Source organism: Podarcis cretensis (assembly GCF_951804945.1).
Source record: "Podarcis cretensis genome assembly, chromosome: 18".
Lineage (NCBI taxonomy): Eukaryota > Metazoa > Chordata > Lepidosauria > Squamata > Lacertidae > Podarcis > Podarcis cretensis.
The window spans coordinates 4,990,949-5,017,659 of record NC_137188.1 but is presented as its reverse complement, the minus strand read 5'-3'; the positions used below and the strand labels follow the sequence as shown (position 1 = coordinate 5,017,659).

General features: G+C 44.9%; 1 protein-coding gene across 3 annotated transcripts in view; it reads right to left on the bottom strand.

Annotated features, from left to right (window-relative positions):
• KDM4B (lysine demethylase 4B) overlaps positions 1–26,711 on the bottom strand; it is a 199,615-nt gene that overhangs the window by 49,755 nt on the left and 123,149 nt on the right. For 2 of the 3 annotated variants that reach the window (XM_079960477.1, XM_079960478.1), the window contains exons 9-11: positions 24,683–24,879; positions 14,953–15,125; positions 5,850–6,346 (exon numbers count right to left, since the gene is read on the bottom strand). In XM_079960477.1, coding sequence (XP_079816603.1) covers positions 5,850–6,346; positions 14,953–15,125; positions 24,683–24,879 — 867 coding nt within the window. Of the gene's footprint in view, positions 1–1,725; positions 2,316–5,849; positions 6,347–14,952; positions 15,126–24,682; positions 24,880–26,711 lie in introns of those variants that run through there. The other variant, XM_079960479.1, reaches the window with a different exon arrangement.

Sequence of the window (26,711 nt, the reverse complement as noted above, 5' to 3'; positions counted from 1 at the left end):
CTGAACAGTTCTTACTGACATAAGCTTTTCATTTACCAGGCAGACTTCATGTCCCCAGTTGAGGCACCGGCTTGTTTCTCCTTCCTCATGCGTTGTGTTCAAACTCTTAGTAGCTTTCATAGCAAAACCAATGAATACACACAATTGTCACACCTACCTGCTGGCATATATGCACACACACACACACACACATCCATCTGAATTTTAAAGCCCACAAAGCCAATTATGCTAGAAACGCTCTGTCAGAGAAAGGGTTGCCTAGCGATGGTGACTCAGTATAGGCACTCCAAGGAAATTCAGTGTGTTTCAGTAATTCTCAGTTCTGCAGTGGAGAAGAGTCAGAACCCTTTTCTTCATCTACATTCTTTGTGCACCACTGAGGGGGCTTTTCATTTTTATCCAGAAATCAATTTACTTTTTTTAAAAAAACGTGTCAGGGACTGTGCTAAGGTAAGGTTCGTGGAATGCTGACTGAGTTTACAGTGCCAGAGAAGGGCCTACCAATCACAACTTTTTATGCCAAAACAAAACTCAGAGGTAATCTATCTAGAATTAATCGTGCTATTTTTATTCTCAATGCCAATATCCATGGGTGAGTGGAAAGGAGAAAATATACACTTTTACGACCCGGACTGAGGATTTGTTCCATGGGACAAAGACCCGCGGAAACTAATGGCTCAGACGGTTGTGTCCTTTAGTTTCCTCAGTGTGTGCGCGCGCCTGTGTGTGCCTCCACACGCCTACAAGGGTTCAGTCACATGAGCAGTCTGAAGCAATATAGCTGAGACACAACTGTGCTGCTCTTATGTCTTGGCTAGGGAGAAAATCCAAACACCTTTGTTCTCTGCTTCTGAGAATTGGGACAGTGTATGGAGGGGAAGTGCAGGAAGGGGTTCAGTATTTGCTGCTCTGGGTTCTGGGGGAAAAAAAAAACTCACTACAAACTAAGACAGCCCTGCAGTTATTTCCTAGTTACACATTTTTATAAAAACTCTTCACCACTTGGCAGCAGAGAGGAAGAGCTCTTCTGGAATACACCTTTCGTTCTACCTTTTTGGGGACATTACCCTGAAGTAACGACGTCTGTCAGCAAGGAGTTTCCAAGTAGTTCAGCCACATGTTGTTTCTCTGTGGAACTGAAAGCTCTATGCTCCCCTGAGATGGCAGCCCTGCTCTTGGCTATGGGGGAACTTATTCTATGATAGCTGACACTTTTTCAGCCTGCTTCCACTATCACCCCAAAAATATAATTGCAGCCTTCAAAGTGTATTTCATTCAAGGCCCAAACTTCCCCCTCACCCCACCTATTCTGCTCCTAGCTATCTCCAGCTTCTTATAACACTACTAATGCAATCTTCTTCTTCTTCTTCTTCTTCTTCTTCTTCTTCTTCTTCTTCTTCTTCTTCTTGGAGTACAATTTTAAGGAAATCCTGTGACACCAGCATGCGCAAAAAGTGGAAAGCTGCATGGGCCAATAAGGGATAGAAACTCTGACAGTAAAAAATGCCCATCTTTAAAGAGCAATGGGGTTTTTATGCCAGGGAAAACCGTATGTTCACAGGCCCTCCTGCCACATCGGAAGCGCTGCCCTCCATCACCACCTGGGGCTGCCAAGCATAGGTTCCATTTGTTTCTAATGCTCAGCCAGATGGTCTTACATCAAACAGACATGGAATACCAGCTTAAAAACTCAAAGGAGGACAAAAGAGACCACAAGGAAAGAAAGAAAATGAAAACAGCAACACCACCATTTATTGCCAGGCTACAAGCCACAGGCACTTCACAGCCAGACAGTGTAAAACATTGCACCTGCTCCGCCCATGCGCTGGCCAGCAGCACAAACACGGGCAAACAAGAGTTCTGCTTTGGCATCAGGCACTTAACACGTTGCAGCACAGTCTGATTTCTTGGAGGCGTCTGGCGCAGCCAGCCATGGAGAGCTCCCATGAAGAGCCAAGTGCATTCCAGCGCCACTCAGGACTGGGCAGAGGCACCCAGAGGCGGCCCCGTTAAGCCCAAAGGATCTTGTTGATTTTCAACCGGATTTTTCTCCAGTCAGCCGCCACTATGTCCGAGTACTGCTTGTACAAAAGGTGCCTCAAGCGGGCAACCACGTTGTGTGGCAGAGCACGCTTCCCTCTGCCCCCGCGATAGCTAACAGTGCTTCGCCACCTCCGCAGCTCATCCGGGGGGACCATACGGGTGAACAAAGCTGCAGCGTATCTCGCTGGCTTGCCGCTAACTCGCTTGAACAACTCCCGCCTCTCCCTTCTAGGGATCCTCCACAAGGTGATATCATCCGAGCGTAGGACTGCCTGCAACAGGTGAAGGTGCGTTACTTACACTGGAATGTGCAATGGCCACCTCCCCACATTAGAAAAAAATAATAATACATCCTGAACCACTCAGTTTACACTGCACCACACTCATCTGGGCAACCCTGTTCACATTCCAGGGGCTGAGGGAGGAATGCAGCGTTCAAAAGGGCACACAATTCAACACAGACAAACAATTCGACAGAGAAACAGACGACACACAACAAGAGCACCCCAAATTTCTTGGGCTTTGGAGATCTGCCTGATTTACTTCAAGTTTATCTCACTTCAACAACGGTACAGTGATTCTTTGCTTATAAGCACAAATTCTTCCCTATCAATGGCTCCCTTATTAAGGTCACTCCTCTTGGGCCCTGAGGAAATATACTCAGGGAACAACATGATATAAAGTATATAACATTAACATAAATGACAGTGTCATTAAGCAAATCTCTCTGCTTGGAGAGAAATATAATGGGTGCATGTGGGGTGGGTGAGGCAGGGGTGGTGGTCATGTGAAGAGCCAGTGTGGAGTAGTGGTTAGTGTACTGGACTAAGACCTGGGATTCTAGTCCCCCCTCAAGTTGTGAAGCTCTGTGGGTGACTCTGGGCCAGTCACTGTCTCTTAGCCTAACCTACCTCACAGGGCTGCTGTGAGGATAAAATGGGAGAGGAAGAACCATGTATGCCACCTTGAGCTCCTTGGAAGAAAGATGCAATATACATGTAATAAAATAAATAAAAAGTTTGCAGGCCAACTGAGTGAGCCACTTAAAGGCTGAAGAAGAAGGTGATATCACCGGCCAAACACAACAGGTCAAAGACAGAGTCAGATGAGAAGCACACAGAAAGAAGAGTCTGCCCAGTGAGCTGATGGGGCTTTGTCTCAACAAGAAGCCATTTCAAACTCCTATAAGCCTGACAAGATCACATTGCACTTTCAGATGAACTGTCTGTAGCCACCAATTCCAATACCGCATTCTGAGAAATCACTGGGGGAATTCCCACTTGGCAAGAGTCAAACTCTAGGTCAAACCTCTACTCAATGCCTGCCCAATTTAAAAGGAATTCCAAAAACACAAGACTTACAAAGCCACTAGGTGATTTACAGAAGGGTAGACAGATTGACTAAGTATACAAAACCCCAAACTCCTTTTAAAGTGAGGGTAGGCACTGAACATTAAAATCTGATGAACTTGATTCAAAGCACAGTGTTTCAAAATTGACATAATTCCTCTCCGGGTAACACACAAACCATGAGAAAATGCTACAACAGGGCAGTTCTGTCAGGACACTGCAGACTACAAGCCCACAAAGTGCCCTTTTTGTCCTCTCACTATGTGCAAATGCACACAGACCACATGTGTGGCTGAAAAAATAGATACAGCAAATTTCCTATTTGCCATCATTTAATTTCTAAGGGACGCAGGTGGTGCTGTGGGTTAAAGCCTCAGCGCCTAGGGCTTGCCGATCGAAAGGTCGGCGGCTCGAATCCCTGCGGCGGGGTGCGCTCCCGCTGCTCGGTCCCAGCGCCTGCCAACCTAGCAGTTCGAAAGCACCTCCGGGTGCAAGTAGATAAATAGGGACCGCTTACCAGCGGGAAGGTAAACGGCGTTTCCGTGTGCGGCTCTGGCTCGCCAGAGCAGCGATGTCACGCTGGCCACGTGACCCAGAAGTGTCTCCGGACAGCGCTGGCCCCTGGCCTCTTAAGTGAGATGGGCGCACAACCCCAGAGTCTGTCAAGACTGGCCCGTATGGGCAGGGGTACCTTTACCTTTACCTTTAATTTCTAAGCATCAAGTCCCTCCCCTCAGTCCAACTTTTTGAACTGTGTGTGTAAATTATCTGGCTGAGGTAGGGATCATTCCTTTTGCTGGAGCACAAGTTGGAAAAAAAACACACACACACACACACAAAAAAAAACCAGAAGGGATGTGATGTGCTCAAGAGTTAAGAAGAACAGTGCTAAGCAAGCCTTGCAAGCAAGCCCAAAAATGTTTGTACTAGCCTGCCAATACCTAGATGGCCTGAAAGAATGAGGGTCAACTAAGCTTCCCTGCCTTGTCACTTGGGGAGTGATTCTTAGTCCTCACAGTTGAGGTTATTTCATGTTTGGATTCATCTGAGGGGGAAAGCAGCATTAATGTCTCTGAGAAATAATCAGGTGTTTGGGGATGGGCGAGCACTAAGCCATTCCTGTCATCATCTTCCCGGCCCGGCAAGCTAAGCACATGGTGTTCACAAACAATCCAAGCATCAACAGATTATCAATGCTGCATCTTCAATCAGAAGACTATGTTATGATCCAAAAAGGCAATCTCATCAGAGAACCCATGTTGTTCCAGTGACAAGGAGGTTTGGCTTCTCCCAGGTCTGTCCTCTGTTATGCACTGACTGTGAAGACACAAGCACTTTGTTCCCCACCAGTGAAATGGAACCAATAGTGACCTATCTTGCAGAGCTGCAAAGGAGGCGTTGGATTTGCATTTGTCTTTAAAAAGAAAAAGGAAAAAAAGAATGCTATAAGGCAGTGGAAGATTTTGCCAAAAACATTTATCTTTGCCGGATTTGTTTGGGAAGAGCAGCCTTGTGCACCAGGCAACAGAAGTCTCATCATCCTGGATGTGAGGGATTGGAGCAGGGAAAAAGAGAGATCTTGAAGCCTGGACTTGGGACTCTGCTCACACCAGCACAGGTCTACAAGCTGATTACACACAGGACACATAACCGATCCACAGCAGGCACAACTGCACCATTAGCTTCTACAGTGCACTGGCAGTGATAGCAGCATGGATTACCAAGCACTGCATCAATCCTCTTTTGTTAAAAAAGGAGTGCATTGTGGAAGGATGGGTTTGTCCGGCACTTCTGTGAATGCAACCTGAGTGCTAGCCCAGGCGATACTGGAAGCAGCATGTCAATACTCTGAATCCCTTCATGTCATCCCTACTAGGGACGGACAGTTCAACCAATATTGGCTAAACCTATTCTACATCTCTCTGGGCAGGGAAGACAGAGTGACATGAGCAGAGAAGGAGGCAGAAGGAAGAACAATGACACACCAGGAAGAAAGGAAACCAGCCCCCTGAAACATCCTATAAACAGACTAGAAGCCCACAGCACTGTCACTCATAGAACTTCCTTATCGGTCAACCAGGTTCTTACAGGAAACCAGAGTCAACGTTAAACAGTGGAGGCCACTGTGTTTGAGGCCCAGAAAATAGTGGCTGCCCAAAAGATTTCAGGGGCTCTGAAATGTAAGCCTTTCACTGTGCGTCATCAGAGGGAGGCTGTCCAGTGTGGACATGGAACACGGCATATAGGGAAATTGAGGAGTTTATGGTGCAGCGGCCTCTATGCAACTTTTCAAGGATTGGTTTGGAATGTGGTGGCTGCTTCTGCTTCCTTGTCCACTATGTTTGGAGGTGCAAGGAATTTCAAACGAGGACCTAGGGAAACTTGCTATATATACCCTGACCTGGCTGCTTAACCACGAGACGTTCATTACGTAGACCCCACCACACTCAACACTACCTGCAATTTACTAGGCTCAGCAGGCACATCTGCGTTTTCTCCCTCGCCGCTCTCATCTTTCACCCCAAGATCCAAGGGGGCCACCTGCTCTTGTGTGACGAACCTCTCAAGAAGGTCTTGGGAGGAGGCATGCTTCTTTTCTGAAGATGTCTTTTTGGGCCGTGGAACCACAAAGAGCATTGGGATAATGCGGCGCGGCTTCAGCCCTTCCTCCTCACCAGGAGCTTCGGGGGGCAGAGCATCGAGGGCAGGCATTGGGGGGATGCTCTCTTCCACTGATGCAGACTGGGGGTACTGGGCTTCAGGCCCCCCCTTCTCCGAACGGACCTGATGCTGCCCCTCCCGCTGCTTCAGCAAAGGTGGCTGTGGGAGTAACAGTGGAGGCAGAAGTTGTTGCAGTGGGAGCTGAGGTGGCTGGGGCAAGGGGTGGGGGTGCTGCTGCTTCTTCTTCCTTTCTCCTTTTACTTTTGGGATTCGGGTCTTCGGCTTGCATTCACCTGTTTTGACAAAAGAAGACGATCAGTTCCAACAAGGCTACTGCCAAACTCACAACAACAAAGCCTCACATTAAATTCTTCCTTTCGCCCCATAACTGTAATTATTACCTGCCCTTCACTAGCAGCTCCCATGCCAGGTTACGGTGATTTAGAATTCATAATTTAAAATATTTACAAGAAGTTCCAGTCACAGGAACACACACATTTCAGGAGTCAAAGACCAGGGTGTAGCATTTGCCCATAGCTGTACATTTAAATCATCAGACACACCTCTGCAGTGAAGGAATCCTACAACATAGGGACTACCACAGAGAATTCCCTCTTCCAGGCCACTTTCACCTGAACTTCTTTTTATATATATATATATATATATATATATAATATTTATTCAAATTTTGAAAGTTACAAAAAGGAACAATAAAAAAGAAAAATAACAAAGACATAAAAAATACATACAATTTAAAAAAAAAAAAACAGATCAGACCTTTACATAGCTTTCTTTCCTTTACTTATTTCCTTGACCTCCTCACACCTCCCTTTTTTGTATTCTAGTTCAATTAGATGTTTCAGCAAATCCTTTCCAGCTTTGTTTTAATCCTAATAATTTATCTTAATATACTGTAATTCTCGTCTTTCACCAATTAATAAATCAATTTTAACCTAATCCTTTATATCATTTCTGCTAAAACCACATTACTTCATTCCAACAACCTTCTAACATTCCTTAATTTTACAATGTTTCTGTAAATAAACTTTTTCCAAACTTTCACCTGAACTTCTGAGGGCAGCAAAACTACCCAAATGGACTTCGGCTGATCTCAACACCCAAGAAAGTCTGTACAGAAGGATCCCTGCCTCAGATTCACAATTCATTATCATCACACATTCCCTAACCAGTATTTAATCTTAAATACTCAGCTTTAAGACCTAGACCCATGTCACCTAGCCTTAAGGGCTAAAAAATCAGCATGCTGCTGGTGCTTAATTGGAAAATTGATAATAATTTTGCACAACAATTGATTTCAGGGTGGATTAAGGTAAAGGTAAAGGTACCCCTGCTCGTACGGGCCAGTCTTGACAGACTCTGGGGTTGTGCGCCCATCTCACTTAAGAGGCCAGGGGCCAGCGCTGTCCGGAGACACTTCCGGGTCACGTGGCCAGCGTGACATCGCTGCTCTGGCGAGCCAGAGCCGCACACGGAAACGCCGTTTACCTTCCCGCTGGTAAGCGGTCCCTATTTATCTACTTGCACCCGGAGGTGCTTTCGAACTGCTAGGTTGGCAGGCGCTGGGACCGAGCAGCGGGAGCGCACCCCGCCGCAGGGATTCGAACCGCCGACCTTTCGATCGGCAAGTCCTAGGCGCTGAGGCTTTAACCCACAGCGCCACCTGCGTCCCTCAGGGTGGATTACAACCTCACTAAAGCATACCAGCAATACTGCACCCATTAAATCTACCAAAAATTAAAATCAACCACCTCTGTGGCAAACACCGGGGATGGAATTCTATGCCACACCAAGAAGATTTGTTCCACCAGTGCAAGCATTTCTGCTTGGCAGACAGAACAATATCTCCTTTCCCAGTGTGCTGTTCTGGGGGTTTCCCCAAGTTGCCCAAGCAGATTTGGGGAGATTTGGGTGGGGGGAACTTAGCTGAACCTGGCCCAGGAAGTCTTAACCTGGCATCTAAATGAAAAACAGGGCAGAATTGGTCACATCTCTCTGGGGCTGAAGTTCCACAAATACAACACCAGTCAAAACTGCCTTTAAAAATGCTGAGATTCTCCAGATTTTATATAACACACCAAATCACCCTCTTTCCCGAAGTCTCTGATGGTGTAGGGAGACAAAGCAGAGCTTCTGCTAAAACTCTTAATTCCATCTCTGTGCTACCAACACCCTCCTTGTGTAGAAGAATACATCCGTCACCTGTTCCCAGGACGGGTGACATTCAGTGAAGTCATGTGAAGACGTGCTTCCAGTACAAATGATTCAAGAACACAGGCAGGTTTTAAACGAAAGCCTGCAATGACTTTCATCTCCTCTCTCAGTGTGAAGAGAACAGGAGTTAATGTGAATTAAGGGATGGCACAAACTGAAGTAACCGTTAATGCAAACACGGCCTAAGTGAGTGATGAGAAAGTAGAATGCTCATTCTCAGGCCAGAGAGAATGAAGAGTGAACAAAGCCTCAGAAGTGACCAAGAAGAAGTTATAAAACTCAATATAGTCCATCTTTTATTTTTATTTTTTAAAAAAACATTAACCTGTGTGGTTTCCAGATTGCTGGGGTTCAATTTCTTCTACTACTCTAAAAAAAGATCTAAGAACAGGCAAGAGCTCCTTTTGTGGCAAAAGATGAGTCTTGGCTCCCCGATACTTTCAAGCCCAGCAGTCAGAGACTCGGTTTAAGTTCATTCCATACACATAAGCCCTGCCATTACACGCTGGGCAGTCAACAAAACTTGGGAAATGAGGCATTGAACAGAGACCCCTAAATCACTTCTCTGCCAAACAGCTTCTCCTGCAAGGTCTCCGAAAGCAGCGGCAGCAACGTAGGACATGAATCAAGGCAGGCATTGAACTGGGGTCTATCACAAAATGCCGGTGATGCGCTTTTTCTTTTTCTCCCAATCCTCTCTTCTCATCTTTTTCCTGCCCAGTGCCCCCACTCTGCTCAGAAGCCACCACCATCCATTTTATCTCCCCACAGTCAACTCACGAGTGCACTTTTGAGATCGCACGCACACTCACTAGGCAGATAGATGCCTCAGTATTTTCCCATCTAGACAGAGGGCCACCCATAAAACAAACTCCCTACCCCGACTGCCACTTTGTTTTCCAAGTATTCCAGTACACATGCATCCCCAAATTGAAATTTCTGCCAGCCTTCCAGTGGGTCATGATGGCAGCTGCCTCAAAACTGCTGCCTTTATTGCATTTGTAGTGAATTAATGGAACTTTATTCCCCCCCCCCAATAGCTTCATGAATAAAGTTATCAAGTCCATTCAAGGGACAGTAAATAATAGATGTTCCACCGAGAAAGCCGCCAACCCCTTCAGCGCGCGCGCACACACACACACAAAATTTGATTCTTGAGAGATTGTTTTTCACCTACAAGATGTCTGGACAACTATAAAAGGTCACTCTCCTTTACGAATAGGGTACTCAAAGGGGAGTGAGATGGAAGGCAAAGAGAAATGGGGAACTGTAACCACCATCAGGAAGATTTAACAGCTCGCCTCCCAATCTTGAGATGCTGACATTAAAGCCCAGCAAAGGCTACAGGCCAGGGTTTAACACATTGCAAAGCCCGGGGAGCAGGATCAGCTAAGCCAAAGCACAGCATGGGGCTCTACGAAATGAGTAAGCTCGGAGCTAGATGAAGTTGTTAAGACTCCCCCTGCAGAAGCCTATTGCTGGCAGAAGTCTGTGTCACAACATTTCCCAGAAGCCGGTTATTCCAAGAGCCTTATTTACACCAATTTATTTAAAAATAAAATAAAGAAAAGTTAATGAGATCTAGCCAAAAATAGTCAGGGGTGCATTTGTGTAAACAATACTTCAAGATAAAGCTGGTTTTGAGGCACTGCATGAAAGGAATTTAGAATTTCCTTAGAGAAATGAATGCATCAAATGAGAAGTCAAATTGGATCTCTCCCTGGCCACAAAATGTAAGATTGCATTTACACTCCGTATTGGGTAGGGGGGTGGAAGCTGCCCCCCTTCCTGCGATTACAATGCACTGTCCTTTACTGACTTCTAAACAGGTGGCTTTGGCAACAGTCGGTGGCAAGTGGAACTATTTCAGAGCAGGGGTGCGGAAGCTTTTTGACCTGGTGGACCAGACCTTTTATCTCCCCAATACCTCTGGCAAGCTAACTTTTGGGAATTATCTGATGTCATTATGACATCACGTGATTAACAGGTCGGTTACCCCTGAACACACTGGCACTCTCCCCACTAGTGATCTCAACATCTGGCACTCAGAAGCCTTATCCTCTGTGGATCTAATTCTCTTTTAAAGCCATCCACTTTTGTGGGCCTCGTTGACGAATTCCATAGTTCAACTACACATTGTGTGAACAATGTAATTTGTCCTGAATCTTTCAACTTCTGGCTTCATGGGATGCCTACCAGTTCTGGCGTCGTGAGAGGGAGAAAACATTCCTCTATCCGTTTTCTCCATGCCATGCATCATTTTATACACCTCTATCATGTTTCCTTTTACACACCTTTCCCTCTAAACTATAAAGACCCCAAAATGCTGTAACCTTTCCTCACAGTTGATTTGGTAGGATGAAAGCAGCAGCAGCAAGGGGAGCTTGCAAAGCTCTTTGCAAGCATCCTTGAGCTGTTGCTTTCAACCTCTGCTGAAGAGGTTGAAAGGAGCAGGGCGAGGTGGCTTCAAAGAGCAGGGCTGGGGAAGAGCTGAATGGGAACCAGTCCCCTTCCCTTAGCAAGGCATGGTCCACCAGCTGATTGCTCCTCTGCTGGATCAAGATGCATTCTCAGCTGATGGGCGGTGTGGAGGGTACACCTTGCTTCAGCAAAGGAACAATTCTGATCATTCTAAAATCACCATTCTAAAATCCCCAGGCAGGCAAGATGGAGAGGAGTGGCAGGCTGGCCCTTTTATTGGGGTTCTTTGTCCAATGCTTCCTGTCTTTTGGCACCTAACAGGTATGGTGATGGTGATCAATATTTTTCCTTAAAGAGGCCTGCTGCCTGAGGCCAGACCCATGTCAGGTTGTTATTCAGGAGTATGCTGTACCGTTGCCACATGCTCCACGTGGAGGAATCCATTACCCTCTCAGAAGAGCTTAAACCAATCTAGTCAACAGCCAAGGGTTACTATCTGAGATGGCTATATACATCCTTCAGGTTCAGAGGCAATTATGTCACTGAATACCAGCTGCTGCGAGCAACAACAGGCCCATGAAGGCAATTTGCCTTTGTGTCCTGCTTAGTGGGCCATTGTGGGGAACAAGATGCTGGAGTACGAGTTGAGCCTTTGGTCTGAATCCACAAGGTCTCCTTTTCTCTGTTTCTAGAGGGGAATCTGCCCTAATTATGAAGAGATTCACAGAAGAAACAGTTCATAGGCACGCTTTGGAGGGGAGTCTGCACTCCTAACTCTTTTCCAAGGGCGGATTCACATCACTTCATTTCTGTACATTTCATTGACTGGCAACTGTACACGCAACCATCTCCATGAATGAGAACTGTATTTGAGGGCCATAAAAATACTCTGCAGTTGTCTGACGCTACTCACAGATGAATTGCTTGACACTTATTTCCTTCACACAATTTAGGGTTGTTGTTTTTTGCACATTTACTTATAAGGTCTGAGTGGGAGCCTGAAGAAAAGGCTGGCTCTCTACTCCAGAGCTCACAATAAACAAGCACTGCTTCCTAAGGTTTCAACAGAAAATAAGTAAGTCCAGGCTGATAACAGCAACATCCTAGAAGCAGCATCAAAAGCTACTCAGCCACAAAGTCAGAATTTCAGTAACAGGGCTGGAAGAAAAGTCTCCATCCCACCGATGCAGGCAGTTAAGCAGTTGCCAGTAGCGGGGCTCAGCTCCAATTTAAAAGCTGTTCATCTTGAACACAGCAATTCATCTTCCCCTCTTCTCTTCTCAAGGCTCCTCAGCTCTGCCTGTGCCACTTATCTCTCATCCCCCCAGGAGACATCGGCATTTTTCAGGCCATTTATTCCATGCTGTAACTGTTGGGGCTCGGACAGAAGCCAAGCACGTCCTGCTCAATGTGCTGTTGGCTCTTTCAAGATGGAGCGGCAGGGAGTCACTTGCTCTGGTTGTGCAACTCCTTTGCCGCACACCAGTGGCTCCTTGCCTAAGGAGTAAAACAAATGGGTCCAACAAAATCTAGGAGCGACAAGGACTGGGAGCAGTGTATTGTATTCCTGGCTTTCCTGCACAAAATTATTGCAGAATCAAGCTACTGAAAAAAGAAACATGGGCAGATCCCAATTAAATCAGGGTTGTACAGTGCAATGTTTGCAAACAATTTTTCTACCCTGCCTTTTCATTTCAAAAAGTGCCCAAAGAAGCTAAAAAATCAGTATTTTATTAAACACAAACACATTACACACATGCAAGAGTGAAAGAGGAGGAATATTCCCCAAACCTCTGATTGCTAAAGGCACACTTCTTTTCTGAAATTAAACTGAAGGCATGCTTCCCTCTTGCCGTTAAAGAGGGTTAACTTTTTGAGTTCCTACGGAGTTAATAGCTACCCATTCTCAGAGAAGCCCACCTGCTCTGCTTATGACCATACCTCCCCTAAGTACAGGTAATTCTGCTGTGTCATGAATGACTGGATGATCCAATCACTTCTGATAAAGGCATATAAAAAAATTATCTCCCCCACCCCACTCAACATAAGCTATTTGGACAGAAGAAATGCAAAACAGGGAAACATGTTGAGATGCAGTAGGCAGCCTCTTCTCTGAGTTCTCAGGAGACTTAATTTTAATTAAATGTGTTTTTCAGAACACATTAATGTCCCTCAACCCACAGTCTGAGGAGTAATGGAGCAGAGCCTTTGCGATAGAAATCTAAGTTCTACAACTTGAAGGGCTCCCTCCCCCCACCGCAAACTAGCTTATTCTATTTCTGCTAGCCGTTTTTATGTTGTGAACTGCCCTGAGATCTGTGGGTGAAGGGCAGTATACCAATTTAATAAATGAAAGAAAAATAACGAATGGCAAAGGGTTGTGCAGGATAAAGAAGTGACACTGCTTTAACACTGGAAGTCCTGCTCAGACACCCAGCTCCCAGTAGCCATAAGCGAACTATAGCCTCCTGCCATTTTATTTAAGAATGGAAATGAAGAATTTAAGAATTTTTCACCTTCTACTAATGCTCCCTTATGACCAATCAGAGTAATATATATTTCTCACCACCTAGTTTTTTACCCGCCTGCCAAATTTCTTACATTTCCACACAGTGGAATTACAAGCTGAGGGATTGCTGGTGTTAGAACATAAGAATATGAGAAGGGGCCTGAAGCTGGAGAAGAGCGAAGGTGAATCTAGTCCCACATCCTATACTCACAATGGCCAACCGGGTGCCTGTAGGAAGCTTACAAGCGGGATTTTAAGTGTTGGTTGTATTATGCTCTTTATTATTGCTTTTAGAAATTGTGTTGTGCTTTCTTATTGACTATATGTTTTGCGGCTATGCTGCATGCCACTCAGGGTACTGTTCGCAGAGAAGCAGGATATATAAGCAAACAAATAAATGCTGCTGCTGATTACACTGCGCCCCTCGGAATCTTCCACAAGCCTCCCTTGTTCTAATGAAAGGTGTAGCAGCCATACAGATGAGAGATTCCACCCTTTCCAAAGTACTGAAGAAAAATGTATGTCTTTTAGAAAAGCTTAAGCAGCTTTGGAAGAAACTTCCAAGGCCTGTCAAGAAAGCTATTTTAGGCTGAATTCTTAATGGCTGTAGTAAATGATGATATATTTCAGCAAGCATAGATTTCATTCTGGCAAAGAAGCCATGGTATTCTCCAAAAGAACCAACAATGTCCAATGAGAATCTGACAACTGAATTCTGGAGAAATTGCCCCACTTTTGCCCCCTTGGGCCTCAAAGGTGTCATTCTGAAGGCCTTCACTGGCTGCATCTGGGCAAAATTGGGAAGCAGCAAAGAACAGCTTGCTTTCACCCTGATGTGCACGAGCTGTATGCTGGTTCACACAGCTCAAGCAAACCCTCTTTGCTCCCCCCTTCGTCCAGGGGAAAATGAACCCAGAGATTAGCATTACACCCAGACCCACACTCGCACTTCCTTTCTCCCATGAATTCTGGTTTGGACAATGCTAAGGCAGCTGCTCTGTGGTTTGTACCCTTGCTGGACAAAGGAAGAGGGCAACCAGAAACACTTCAAGCTGCCTGCACCCATAAAGTCAGGATATTGTGTCGTAAAGCTGGGAATGATCTTGAAAGCCATTCGCAGTCAGGTACCCTAACAGTTTTAATCAGTTTTAAGGTGGTTTCATATGGTCCTATCTTGAAGATTCTCTAGATCACTAGGAGAGGGCTGGGATCATTGCCATCAGTGAGCCACTGAGTCCATTTGCGGCCCCTTCCACCAATCTCTCTCTAGAGGAAGAGTCTGGCACCTGGACTGTGATATCCACTGCCAAGAGCCATAAGAAATGGTCCCCCCTGCCCCCGCCAACATATCCTTAATTATATTGTATCTTTGTATGGAACTTAATTTAAAGTTGCTTTGGGAGGCAATCTTGGCTGAAAAGTAGGGCATAAACATAGTCAAGGCTTGCTTACAAAGCCCGTTGGCATCATGCTCATGAAGTGTTCCAAAAACTCCAGTGTCCTATTTACTCACTTGCGGAAGAGAGACAGCAAAGCCTCTTTTTCCAGCAGCTCATGACATTTCTGCGCTGGGAGAGATAGAGCACTCGGTCCCTGTCTCCACCAGGCAATTCTTTGTCGACTCTGGTTAGCAGGTGAGTGCTAAAATGTAAGCCTGATCTAGAGGGGCAAGAAACATTTTTAATGGGAGCTTAGATGCTCATGATATAGAGCTCTATAATGTCCAATAAGCCTTACCCTCTTTGCCATCCAAGGCTTTGTTTTTGTCCTCTTCATCCAAACTTGGGACTCTCCTCTGCTCCTCTTTCACCTTCACCTCATCCAAGGCAGTCTCCATCCCCATGGCATCCCCAAGCAACTTTTGATCCTGTGTCTTATGCCTTCGGGATTGGCTTCGTTTTCTGTTAGCCCTGGATTTGGGAAGGGAAATAAATGGTAATGCCTCATGAATGGAAAGGCTCTGGCGGGGGAAGGAAAGCAATTGCTTGGAAGCAATTTTGTAGCAGGATCACCTGGATGAATTTTACCCTTATGATTTCTATATAATCATCTATCCATATATATCCATATATAACCATCTATCTTTATGATGATTCTTATATACCCGTGTATCTAACTGATTTTGAATCTGCAGAGCTAAATGCTTAGATTTTAGGAATCCAAAAATGACCTCTGCCCCATTTCTCTCCCCCTTGTTCTTCTAATGTACTCAACATCTCGCTAACATAGTAGGAAGCAATAAATCTGATGTGCTGGCACTTTCCTCTGTCCAGGCAAGCTCCTCAGCAGCTAAAAACAGGAAAACGCTAACCACAATGTTCTAGACAGAAGCAGATGCTGTGTGTGGGTTATCCGTATTATCAACGGACAAAATTAAGTTTCTTTTCCTCTTTATTATTGTAAATTGGGGGAAAGGTCAGGCTGGATGTACCATCTGAGGAAAGAAGAAGTTGGGGAGTATTCTTTACATGGTCAGGGGAAAGGCTTATGTATGTGCTCATTGGTTCGATTTTTTGCTGCCATATGCAATTATATACGATTATGTCATGTTTTAGGATGTATGTACTCAGGTATAAAGCCTTACTGCACTAGGGCTTCGGGGCCCAGTCTTTGGAAATCATTCCACTGGGTCATTATTGCTCAGCAATAAAATATCACTTTCTCTTTCTCCATTGCTGCGTCTGCCAATTCTTGGACACAATTTGAGTGGGCCACAGGTACTCTATAAATCCTTGCGACAATTTCATAAGAGAGATCAGGATAGCTAACATTGTAACGAGCCAGGCAACAGGTCAGAGCAAACATATGAAGAAAACCTTTCTGAAGACCCTTAGTGGGCGCAAATGGGGGGGATTCTAATGTGCTCCGAAGGACCCCATGTATGCACAGCTCAGTCCACCAGTCTCAGCAACAGGCCTGAAGATGGAGAGGGCGGAGCTTTGTTAATGGCTATAATCACCCTCTGTGTACATGAAGACAGAACAGAATAGGTTTCAAATCAACGATAGAGGGTGACCCAATCTTGGCTGAAAAACAGGTCATATTAAGGCATGGGTAGGCAAACTAAGGCCGATAGGCTGGATCCAGCCCAATCGCCTTCTAAATCTGGCATGCGGACGATCCAGGAATCAGCATGGTTTTACATGAGTAGAGTGTGTGCTTTTATTTAAAATGCATCTCTGGGTTATTTGTGGGGCATAGGAATTCATTCATTCCCCCCCGTATAGTCCAGCCCCCAACATCCCTGTATTAAGGGATGAATAAAGATCAGAAATAAAGGCATGGAACATCCTGATATTAAAGTCTGGAAGAATGTTTGTACTGTATATATATTTTTTAAAGCAATTTTTTTTAAATGCCCCCAAATTATCAGTTTCATAACTAATGGGAAAAATGGATTTGAATAAAGGAATACAGATTGTTGGTATTAAAGTCTGGAAGAATGTTTGTACTGTATATATTTTTAAAGTTTTTTAAAATGCTCCAAAATTATCAGTTTCATAACTAATGGGGGAAAAAAGATTTGAATAAAGGAATGCAGATTGTTGGTAACCAATGAGAAGTGTCGAAGCCTCAAAGAGAGAGAGGGAAGTCAACTAACATAACAGGGATTCAAACAAGTTTACTGGAACAGAAAGCAAGTGAATGTAAGGGAAGAAAGATAAGAAGAAATATAAATATAATTTCTTTCTGGGAGCCCTTTGTATAGAATACTCAAATTATGGTTTGTATCCTTTGAACAATTTTGTGTATCTCATTAAATCCCGCCCCCTTTATTACTGTATTTTTTCTTTTTTTCCTTTTCTTTTTCTTTATTCAGGTGTAATTATTAATTTATTCTTTCTCTGTAATTTTCATAAATAAACAACAAAACATAACATAACAAAAGAATCAGTTGTAGTCCTGGATCCACAGAGCTCATAAAATGTCCCTTCCCTTCCTCTCTATCTCCTTGTGCAACAACAGCTGCCTCATACAGCCAAAATTGCGCGGGTTTTGAGTTTTTTTGCAGGAAGCAATGTTGCCTTTACTTGGTGTTTCTGACAAAGCAAACATCCTACATGCAGACACAAGTGACAGCCAAGAGGCGACACAACTGTGTTCGTAACAAACATCTTTCTGAAGGATTTTTTTTTAAAAAGTTGAAAAAACTTCTCTGAAGCACAGAAGCAAAATTTACCAACACCTGTCTGTAAATACTCTCTCCCCGACCTCTGTGTATGTATATGTGTGAGCATGTGTGTGCATGCATAGCTACATCTCTGTTAATTAAGTTGCTTCCTGTTGCTTTCAACCCATTAAGTGTCCCCGTGGCTCTGGTCTCCTGCATGCCATTGGTTTCAGCAAACAGATGTGGCTTAAAAGAAAGAAAGAAAGAAAGAAAGAAAGAAAGAAAGAAAGAAAGAAGAGCCCCCACATATTGTGGTCCCCTCTCCACTCTCTTCTTAGCCACTACCAATATAGCACACAGCAACTCAAGGCAACTTTAAATAGTCCAAAACCTACCGCCCAAGTTCCACACCTTTTACAGCCTGTCGGTGGTGGGGGGCGGGAAACATTAATTCTGTCACAGCAGAACACAGCTAACGGGAACTTTTAATGAGGCAACAAGCCCAACCGGCTGGAAGTGATGTGGGGGCTAGGTAGAGAAATGCTCTACGTCCAAAAAGAAAAAAAGAAAAACCCAGAAAGGCAGACACTAGCAGAGGAATTACTAATGACCAGAGTTGAGCCATATGGTCCCTCTCCAAGTGAGTTTACTTCACACTTACAAGACAATTTGTTAGCAGGAACCCACCAGTGGAACCCAAGTCTTGGAATTTTGTTTCACTAAGATTCAGGAGAAGTTGCAATGCTTCCTCAGAAGGGAAGTGACAAAGTCTCCCAATTAATAACCAGATGTTTGGGGGCTATATTTTTAGCGACTGGGGGGGGGGACTGCTTGCAGAAAAATTTGGAGCAAACTTCAGCTATTTTAACCCCATCTCTACAAGTAGAAATCAGGAGCTGCATGCTTCACTTTCATAAAGTTACACTGCCTTATGCATCACAATCCAGGTCTGTACACGCATGTTATCTAAAAGTAACGTGAACAAGGCTACTTGTCAATCTCACCACTGCTGAGAATAAACGGGGTAACTTAGCCAAGACCCTGAGGAACTGCCAGTTACAGACATTCTCATAGACTGCTGAAAATACCTACAAGTCCAGCACACCATGGATGACTCCTACGCTGACCCTCTTGATGTGAACAGGAGTGTATTCTGCCTAGCTGCACACTTGGATCATATCTGGATCCTTTAGCTGGGGAAGACAAACCTCTCCCACATCCATGACATCAAAATGGGTAACCCATACAGATATCCTTTCTGTAAAAACTAACATGATACGGAGGTAGAAACTCTTTTGTTTTCAGCTCAGCCTCCACTGTCTGGCCTTTCACTGACCAGACAGTTCAAAATATCCAAAGCACACAATGCAGGTGCCTTGTGGAAGCTAAGCAGGTCCAGATCTGGTAGTGCCTGAGAGGAGGAGACCAGCTGGGAACCCATCACGGAAGAAAAGGCAAGATTATAAAGACAAATGCAACAAAACAATCCTTCATGTCTTTTCTGGTTTCCTATCCCAGATTGTAAATTGTCCTAGTTACAGGTAGGTAGCCGTGTTGGTCTGCCATAGTCAAAACAAAATAAAAAAATTCCTTCCAGTAGCACCTTAAAGACCAACTAAGTTAGCTCTTGGTATGAGCTTTCGTGTGCATGCACACTTCTTCAGATACACTGAAACAGAAGTCACCAGAAGTCACCAGAAGTCAATTGTCCTGTGATCTTCAGGTGAAGGGCGGTATAGACATTTTAATAATAACAGTAACAATAACAATACTCTTGCTCTGCTCAAGGTCTTGCTCATGGCCGTTGTTGGCACCTTGAAATAAGTCACAAGTGAAATAGATCTCGGAGACCTGAGCCACTGCTGGATGCCCTCTTGCCTGCAGGACAACTCCAACTGGGGTAAGGCACAGTCCTGCTTTGCAGGAAAGAACCAACTGCAGGAGAAAGAAGAGGGACCCCTCTAATATACAAGAATAAGTTTTTACTGAGCTGATTGCATTTTTAACAGAGTTCTCTCTCAGGGGCATCCTTGAACAATAAAGAACTTTGTGTGTGTGTGTGCACCTGGAGGTTTCCTCCTTCTGGATCCAACCAGCACAGCCGCTGTGACTTTTTGGATCTCCTTGGAAAGCTGTTTTGGCCGATATTCTAATGCAAGACTTAGTCATCTAGGACTAGGCAGAATACGGAGGTAAAAAGGTAAGAAGCAGCTAAGGGAGGAGAGCTATAAATAACATGGTGAATGAGCAAGTACTTGATCATCTCCAGGTAAGGCTAGGAAAGGACTTCTGTCCGAATCTCTGGAGAGCTGATGCCAGTTAGGGTAGCCCGTACCAAGATAAACTGACCAATGACCTGCTGTTGAAGTGGAATACACTAGATGAGACAGTTAAATCAGTTATGATTAAGTGGGCACAAGATATTGGTTATGACATTATGTTTGCTGACTGGGAACAGTTATGGACCACCGGTATAAAATTTACAGCACGTAATGCCTTAAGAGAAAATATTATGAAAATGATTTATAGGTGGTACATGACCCCAGTCAAGCTCGCAAAAATTTATCATTTGCCCAATAATAAATGCTGGAAATGTAATGTGACTGAATGTACTTTCTATCACCTTTGGTGGACTTGCCCGAGGATTAAGGTCTTCTGGGAAATGATCTATAATGAAATTAAGAAGGTACTTAAATGTACTTTTCATAAGAAACCAGAGGCATTTCTCCTGGGTATGGTCGGCCAATTGGTGTCAAGGAAGGATAGGACGTTTTTTATGTATGCTACCACAGCAGCAAGGATTCTTTTAGCAAAGTATTGGAAGACACAAGAATTACCCACGCTGGAAGAATGGCAGACGAAGGTGATTGACTACATGGGACTGGCGGAGATGACTGGCAGAATCCGTGACCAAGGAAAAGAGACGGTGGAAGAAGATTGGAAGAAATTTAAAGTATATCTTAAGAATTGTTGTAAAATTAATGAGTGCTAAAATGTCAAGGGAAAGGAAAAAATAAAATTACAGCTGTAATTGATTAAGTAAGAGAAGAGGGTAAAAAAAAAGAAAATAAGTAATTAGTTAACTGAAGTGAGGGGTTGCTGAAGGAATTTTAAAACAGGGATGCAGAAAAGGGGAGGTAAGGGGAAGTCTGGGAAGTTAGGTTTATGAAAAAGAGATTTTGAAATTATACATGTTTATATGTTTTGTTTGTTTATGTTTCGTGAGCTGTTTTGTTTTTAATTTGTGTTGGAAAATTAATAAAAATTATTATAAAAAAAAAGATAAACTGACCAATGGTTTCTATAACACAGCTTTCTAGAAAGGGCAGCATACTCCTAGGATTTGGTTCTTCCCTACAGTGTTACCACTAAACCACCTCATGTAGAGGCTGCTTTCTTCCTAAAGTGTGTTTGATTTGGGGTGGGTGGGGAGTGGAGCAGGAGACACACACATACACTTGGTTTCATGTCTTGTGGCAGAACAAACCATTTATAAAAACCTTCAAATCCAATGAAAGTCTGTGGAATGGGATCACTGCTCTCTATTGACAATCCACTCTGTTGACCAATTAGCTTTAGCCACAATCAATTAACCGTTATGTAAATAGCAGCCATGTTTCAAGCCAACAGCTTCACTAAGTTAGGCAGATTTGGGGACAAAATCAGCTACAGGCTTGATAAATAAGAGTCAAGGGCAGTGTGACAAATGGCTCCTGGCAGAGATGGGAAAGTAATGCAAATTTCTTAGGTGCCAGCACACATTTTTTAGGAGCCTGCAATATCTAGTTGTCAGGCACCAGGTCTGCACAGGGCAGGGAAAATCTGTTAAAATTCCTCTCTTTTTTTGGCAGCCCAGACACCCAGGTGCCTGGGATTTTTCCAGCCCTGGTTCCCAGCAGGTCATGCTCAGCTGACAGTAGGGCCTGTGTGCCCTGCTAGAGGATGAGAAGGGACGATTAAAGGCAACTTGAAAAACTGGATCCTCAGCCAACCATCCACTACTCTGCCAGGAGCAGACATGATAGGATTGCTGATTTAGAGTTAACAAGGTTTTCAAGCAGAAAAATGGTATTGCTAGCATGGTAGTCTGCCCGAGCAGAGAAAATGCATTTTGGTTTAAAACCATAAAACACTTTTAAGCAAGAGAGGGTTGAGGGTGAGGAATGCAGGAAGGAGCAGGAGAAACAAAAGCAAAAATTAAAATAAGTAAAAAGTGATTATACCTGTGAGGTTATGCTAGCTAGCAAATAATTTGCAGTGGTAAGTGATGGAAGCATGACATACATATATGCAGAGCACACTTGAAGCTGGACTGAGAGCATAAGCTGCTTCATGAGGCATAACGACCACAGAGTGCAAGCACTGTAACGCTGCTGCTGACAATTGACAAATGACATAACAGAGAGCTACCAAAATAATGAGGAGGAGGAGAGGCTAGGAGAGCAAAGTGCATTAAGTTGAGGGTGGGGCAGGAGGGGAGAAAAGAGAGAGGATAACATTTATACCTCACTAATAGTCATTATCAGGGACGCAGGTGGCGCTGTGGGCTAAACCACAGAGCCTAGGACTTGCCAATCAGAAGGTCGGCAGTTCGAATCCCCGCGACGGGGTGAGCTCCCGTTGTTCGGTCCCAGCTCCTGCCAACCTAGCAGCTCGAAAGCACGTCAAAGTGCAAGTAGATAAATAGGTACCGCTCCGGTGGGAAGGTAAACGGCGTTTCCGTGCGCTGCTCTGGTTCGCCAGAAGCAGGTTAGTCATGCTGGCCACATGACCCGGCCAATAAAGCGAGATGAGCGCCGAAACCCCAGAGTCGATCACGACTGGACCTAATGGTCAGGGGTCCCTTTACCTTTACCTAATAGTCATTATTCCACTGTGGTGACCATTTAGAGGTCAGGCATCAGATTTGCCGTGAATCCTTTGTGAAAGGACTAATTAAGCAGACAACTCTCTCTCTCTCTCTCTCTCTCTCTCTCACACACACACACACACACACACACACAAAATTACCAACACTGCATAGTCTTCTGAAGTGTGATGGGGCCTAGAAGCCTGTGCATATACTGGTACAGATAATGTCCTCTCTGCCATTGCCTGCTTCACATTACAGTGGTACCTCTAGTTACAAACTGAATTTGTTCCAGAGGTCCGTTCTTAATATGAAACTGTTCTTGCTAATGGGGCCTCCTGCTGCCGCTGCGCCACCAGCACACGATTTCCGTTCTCATCCTGGGGCAAAGTTCTCAACTAGAGGTAACTCTTCCAGGTTAGTGGAGTTTGAAGCGTTTATAACCTGAGGTGTTTGTTACTCAAGGTACCACTGTACTTCCTAGGGAGGTTTCATCCAAGGTATCCAGAACTCTGGGAACTGCATCTCCTATGACCTCTACTGCATTGAGTGCACCATGTATGTGAAGCACTCTCCAAGCTCTTCCAGGCTTAAATGGAGAATTAGAGACACTTTCTAGATGTCCATAGGGATACCCTGTATGTCACAATCTATTGAAGAAATGTAAACCGATCCTAGTAAAAACAGAACTAACTCCCATACTGGTTTGGGGGTTTTTTAATAGCTTTAGAGGACAAAAGACTTTTGGGCCGTTTTTTAGTAGAGGCAGTGAAATCCACTGCTGGAGCAACTGGAAGAAATAATGGAATGGGGAAAAGAGAAAGGCACAAAGGCATCCCAAGCCTTCTTCTGCAATAGTAAGGGCCGGAAACTTGTTTCAAAAATGAACACTCAAACTGGGAGGGAAATGTTCTCAGGATATTAAACTCTATGACAGATAAGTCCGCTCTATGCTAACATAAAGTGTACAGAAGTGGAGAATATACACACAGCCCTGGCTGTATCAAGATCTCCGCACTAGGATTCTGAAACTGAATCCTGACTGGTATAATAAATTGAGTGTGGCAAATAAGCTTGACACTCGATAGCCATCTAAAACGCAAGAGCAAGCGAGCGCAGCTCAAGTCAGACATGTCAACATTAAATGACCTGACAGGGATATTTCAAAATTATGAAAGGATTTGAGGGAGTACGATGAGGAACTATATTTTTTACACTGGAATGGAGAGGGGGGAAACTAAAAACAATGGAAGCAGCATTCTATTGTCATAAATTAGGTGTTAGCCTGCAACCCACCCAGGTAAGGTTTGTTCTCTTCCAGAAAGCAGAAATGCACAAAAAATGCTATCTAATTCAGAAAAAAGTTGAATTATGCAGCCATTTTATATAAAGGCCCATCATTGTAGATATTTTAAAGGCTGGCACAAAAGACTGCAAAACTTGTTGGGTGTTTTCTATGACACAAAAAAGCTACCACAGTTGAAAGTCAGCAGGAAGTGGGAGGGAGAATTTTGAAGGCAGCATTCCAATGGCTTCAAGTTGCAAGAAAGGAGATTCCAACTAAACATTTGGAAAAACCTTCTGACAGAAAGAGCTGTTTGACAGTGGAACAGACTCCCACGAGAAGTGGTGGTTTTTAAACAGAGGTTGGGTGGTCATCTGTCATGGATTTTTTAGCTGAGATTCCTGCATTGCAGGGGGTTCGACTAGATGACCCCTTGGGGTCCCTTTCAACTCTAAGATTCTATGATTCAAAAGAAAAAAAAGTAAATAATATTGGGTACTCTTGCAGATATTGGGTTTGCTGAGTGGGCAGGGGGGGGGGCATGCCCTATCACTGTATCTATGTGACTCCATTGGACAAAACTCTTCCCCACAAGAGAGGATCATGTTTAGTAAGGTCGTGTCACAATATTCCTCCTTTGGCCTAGTGGCACAGGAAGGGGGGTGCAGTGGGTGCAGGCTGCCCCAGGTGTCAACACTGAGGGGTGTGTGCGACAAAACGACAACTTTTTTTGGGAAAAGTAACTTCCGCACCCACCACACCCCCCTTCCTACGCCAGTGGTAGCTAGGTGAGGCGGGGGGCACTGGGCGCCACACCCTGAGGCCTGCAGCATGCCTGAGCCATGCGTCTCTCCTGAGGGGGAGGCAGCAGGCGGACTGCCTGCAAGCTCTGCGCTGCTTTTTCGAGCAGCATGGGGCTTGTGTCTGACCACCACCTCAGCTGCCCTACAGCTGAGGGGGAGGCTGCGGAGAGGCTCCACGCAGAGTGCCCTGCCTTGGATTGCCCCGCCCCATGGGCAGCTCACCCCGCCCCTGGCTGCAGGGCACACACGCCACCCGAGCGGCTAGCTATGCCGCTGCTTGGGCCTGCCCTCCAAAGCAGATGTTATTTTTCTTCTCTGACAGTTCAGCAGTGACATCAGGACTCCTGCGGTCTCTTCCAGAGCAACTCTGGACATTCTAAGCAAGCAGACAAGAAGCGGGCACAAAAGGACCCTCTTACTTGCGCAGCATCTTTGCTTTCAGGGCATTCTTCGTCTGATTCCAGGTTTCTAGCTCTGGGCTGGTTAGAGCTGTAGGTTTCATGTGGTCCAAGACAGTGATGTCTTTCCCTTGCTTCCATAAGTCGTATCGGTCAGGCTGGAGGACCCGTACAAAAACATCCATAGAGATTTTCACCATGTCTTTCCGGCACGTGCACTGAAAAACAAAGTCCAGACACCCATCGGTCTAGTGTTACAAGGAAGAGGTGGTGGTGGTGATGTACCAACAGAATTGCATTGCAGTCCACATACCCCAAACTGGCTGCCACCAGTGTTCAAAATTCCCATTGTTCTAGGTGCATTTCACTACGAGGAACTTCATTAGCGCAAGCAGTTTCTGAGCTCTGGGCCTAAGATTTCAGATTAAAACTGCAGAGTGGAAGGAAAGGAGGGCCTTTTTCTGCCTCCCCACTTCCAGCTACTCTCTGAAGACTGGAGAAGAGACCCTCTTAAGAATATTAGGGGGGTGGGCTAGACCATGTGAAAATGAACATAATATTTTAGCCGCAGTTCATTCATTTTCAGCTTTGTCTTCTAGTTATAAAAAAGCACGCCTAGACATTCCGTTGTTGCACCCATGCTCCTAGCTTTCATATCTCGGTTTCTAACACTGGCTGCCACCCATCAACATCTCCAAGCCCCTCTTGTTCTGACTGAACTGCTGTGAGGACATGGAATATGCACAATCACTGCCTGCTAAGGTTGAAGACAATAGCCCCTAAGTAGAAAGTAAAAAACCTTGCCTACACTTAGGTCCAGGAGGAGCTGCGAATAGACTTGAATAATGGGAGGTAGTGGCAAAGGCATGTAGGAAATAAGGGTGGCAAAATGGAGGGCAAAGACAAGGGACTAAGATGCCAGTGTGTATGGGGCGCAAACTCACAGTCCCAAAGACAGGAGGGGATGAGAGCCATTGATGAGAAATGAATGCCCAGGCAAGACAGATTTGGAGGCAGTGGCTGTAGGCCAGAGAGGCCGAAGAGGCAATGGGGTGGGGCACATATTTGCACATACAGATTTAAAGTTAACCAACCAATGTGGAGGTGGCTGTCTTGGCTCTTTTTTGAAAATATTTATGGCTCTGAAAGTGAAGCAGGCAGGAGAGGAGAAGGGGAAGGCTCTCCCTTGCCAGGCTCCCGCTCCTTTGCTGGAGGATTGTCCCCTCCTCCCATTTTCTCATTTCAGAGAGAGAGTTCGGGGCACCACCTTCTGCTCTGCAGTGAAAAACAAGCAATAATAACCCACCAGCGCCAAACAGGGAGAGAATATTTATGGCCGGGCGATTTCCAGCAAACCCAATTCGCTTAATGAAAAATAGCAGAGGACAGAAAGAAAGATCCCAGAATGTAATTTGGCTACGGAGCTGCAGACTACAGATGGTGCCCGTGTTTCAGATTCCTAGCTAGGCTGGAGCTCTCCCCAGAGCCTCCATCAGCAGTAGCTTAAGGGATTTGTATCGAACAGCTTTCCAATAGTCCCCCCCCCCCAAGTAATTAAAAAAGGCACCTGAGTGTGTTCCCAGGGAGGGAATGGAGGCAAGGCACTCACTTGGAGAAGCAGGGTGCTAGTCTACTGTGGTCTAAGCTGCAATAAAGCTGCATCAACAAACCCACTATTGCCCTGTCTGACTCATATGGATCACAGTGGGAACTATCTGCAAAGAGATAGCACAGGCCAAAGTTGGCCCCTGCAATGCATAGAGAGGACAGGTAATGCAGCTGTGCAACAGTCCATACATTTCAATAGCTTACAACTAGGGTGTGGGGTGTGCAGAGAGGGGGAAAAAACTCTTCTATCAAAGTTTCCCTGTCGGTCTCTTGGAGAAGATTCTTAATCACCATGGGTTGTTCTCTCACTACAAAAAATTAACATTTCCTTTTCCTGGACTACAAAAATAGAGGTCATTTCCAAGCATCAATGAAAGAAGTGGTTAAGAACCCTTTGCCTGTGGTTTGATTAATACAGGAGTAAGCCAGGCAATGGAGCCAA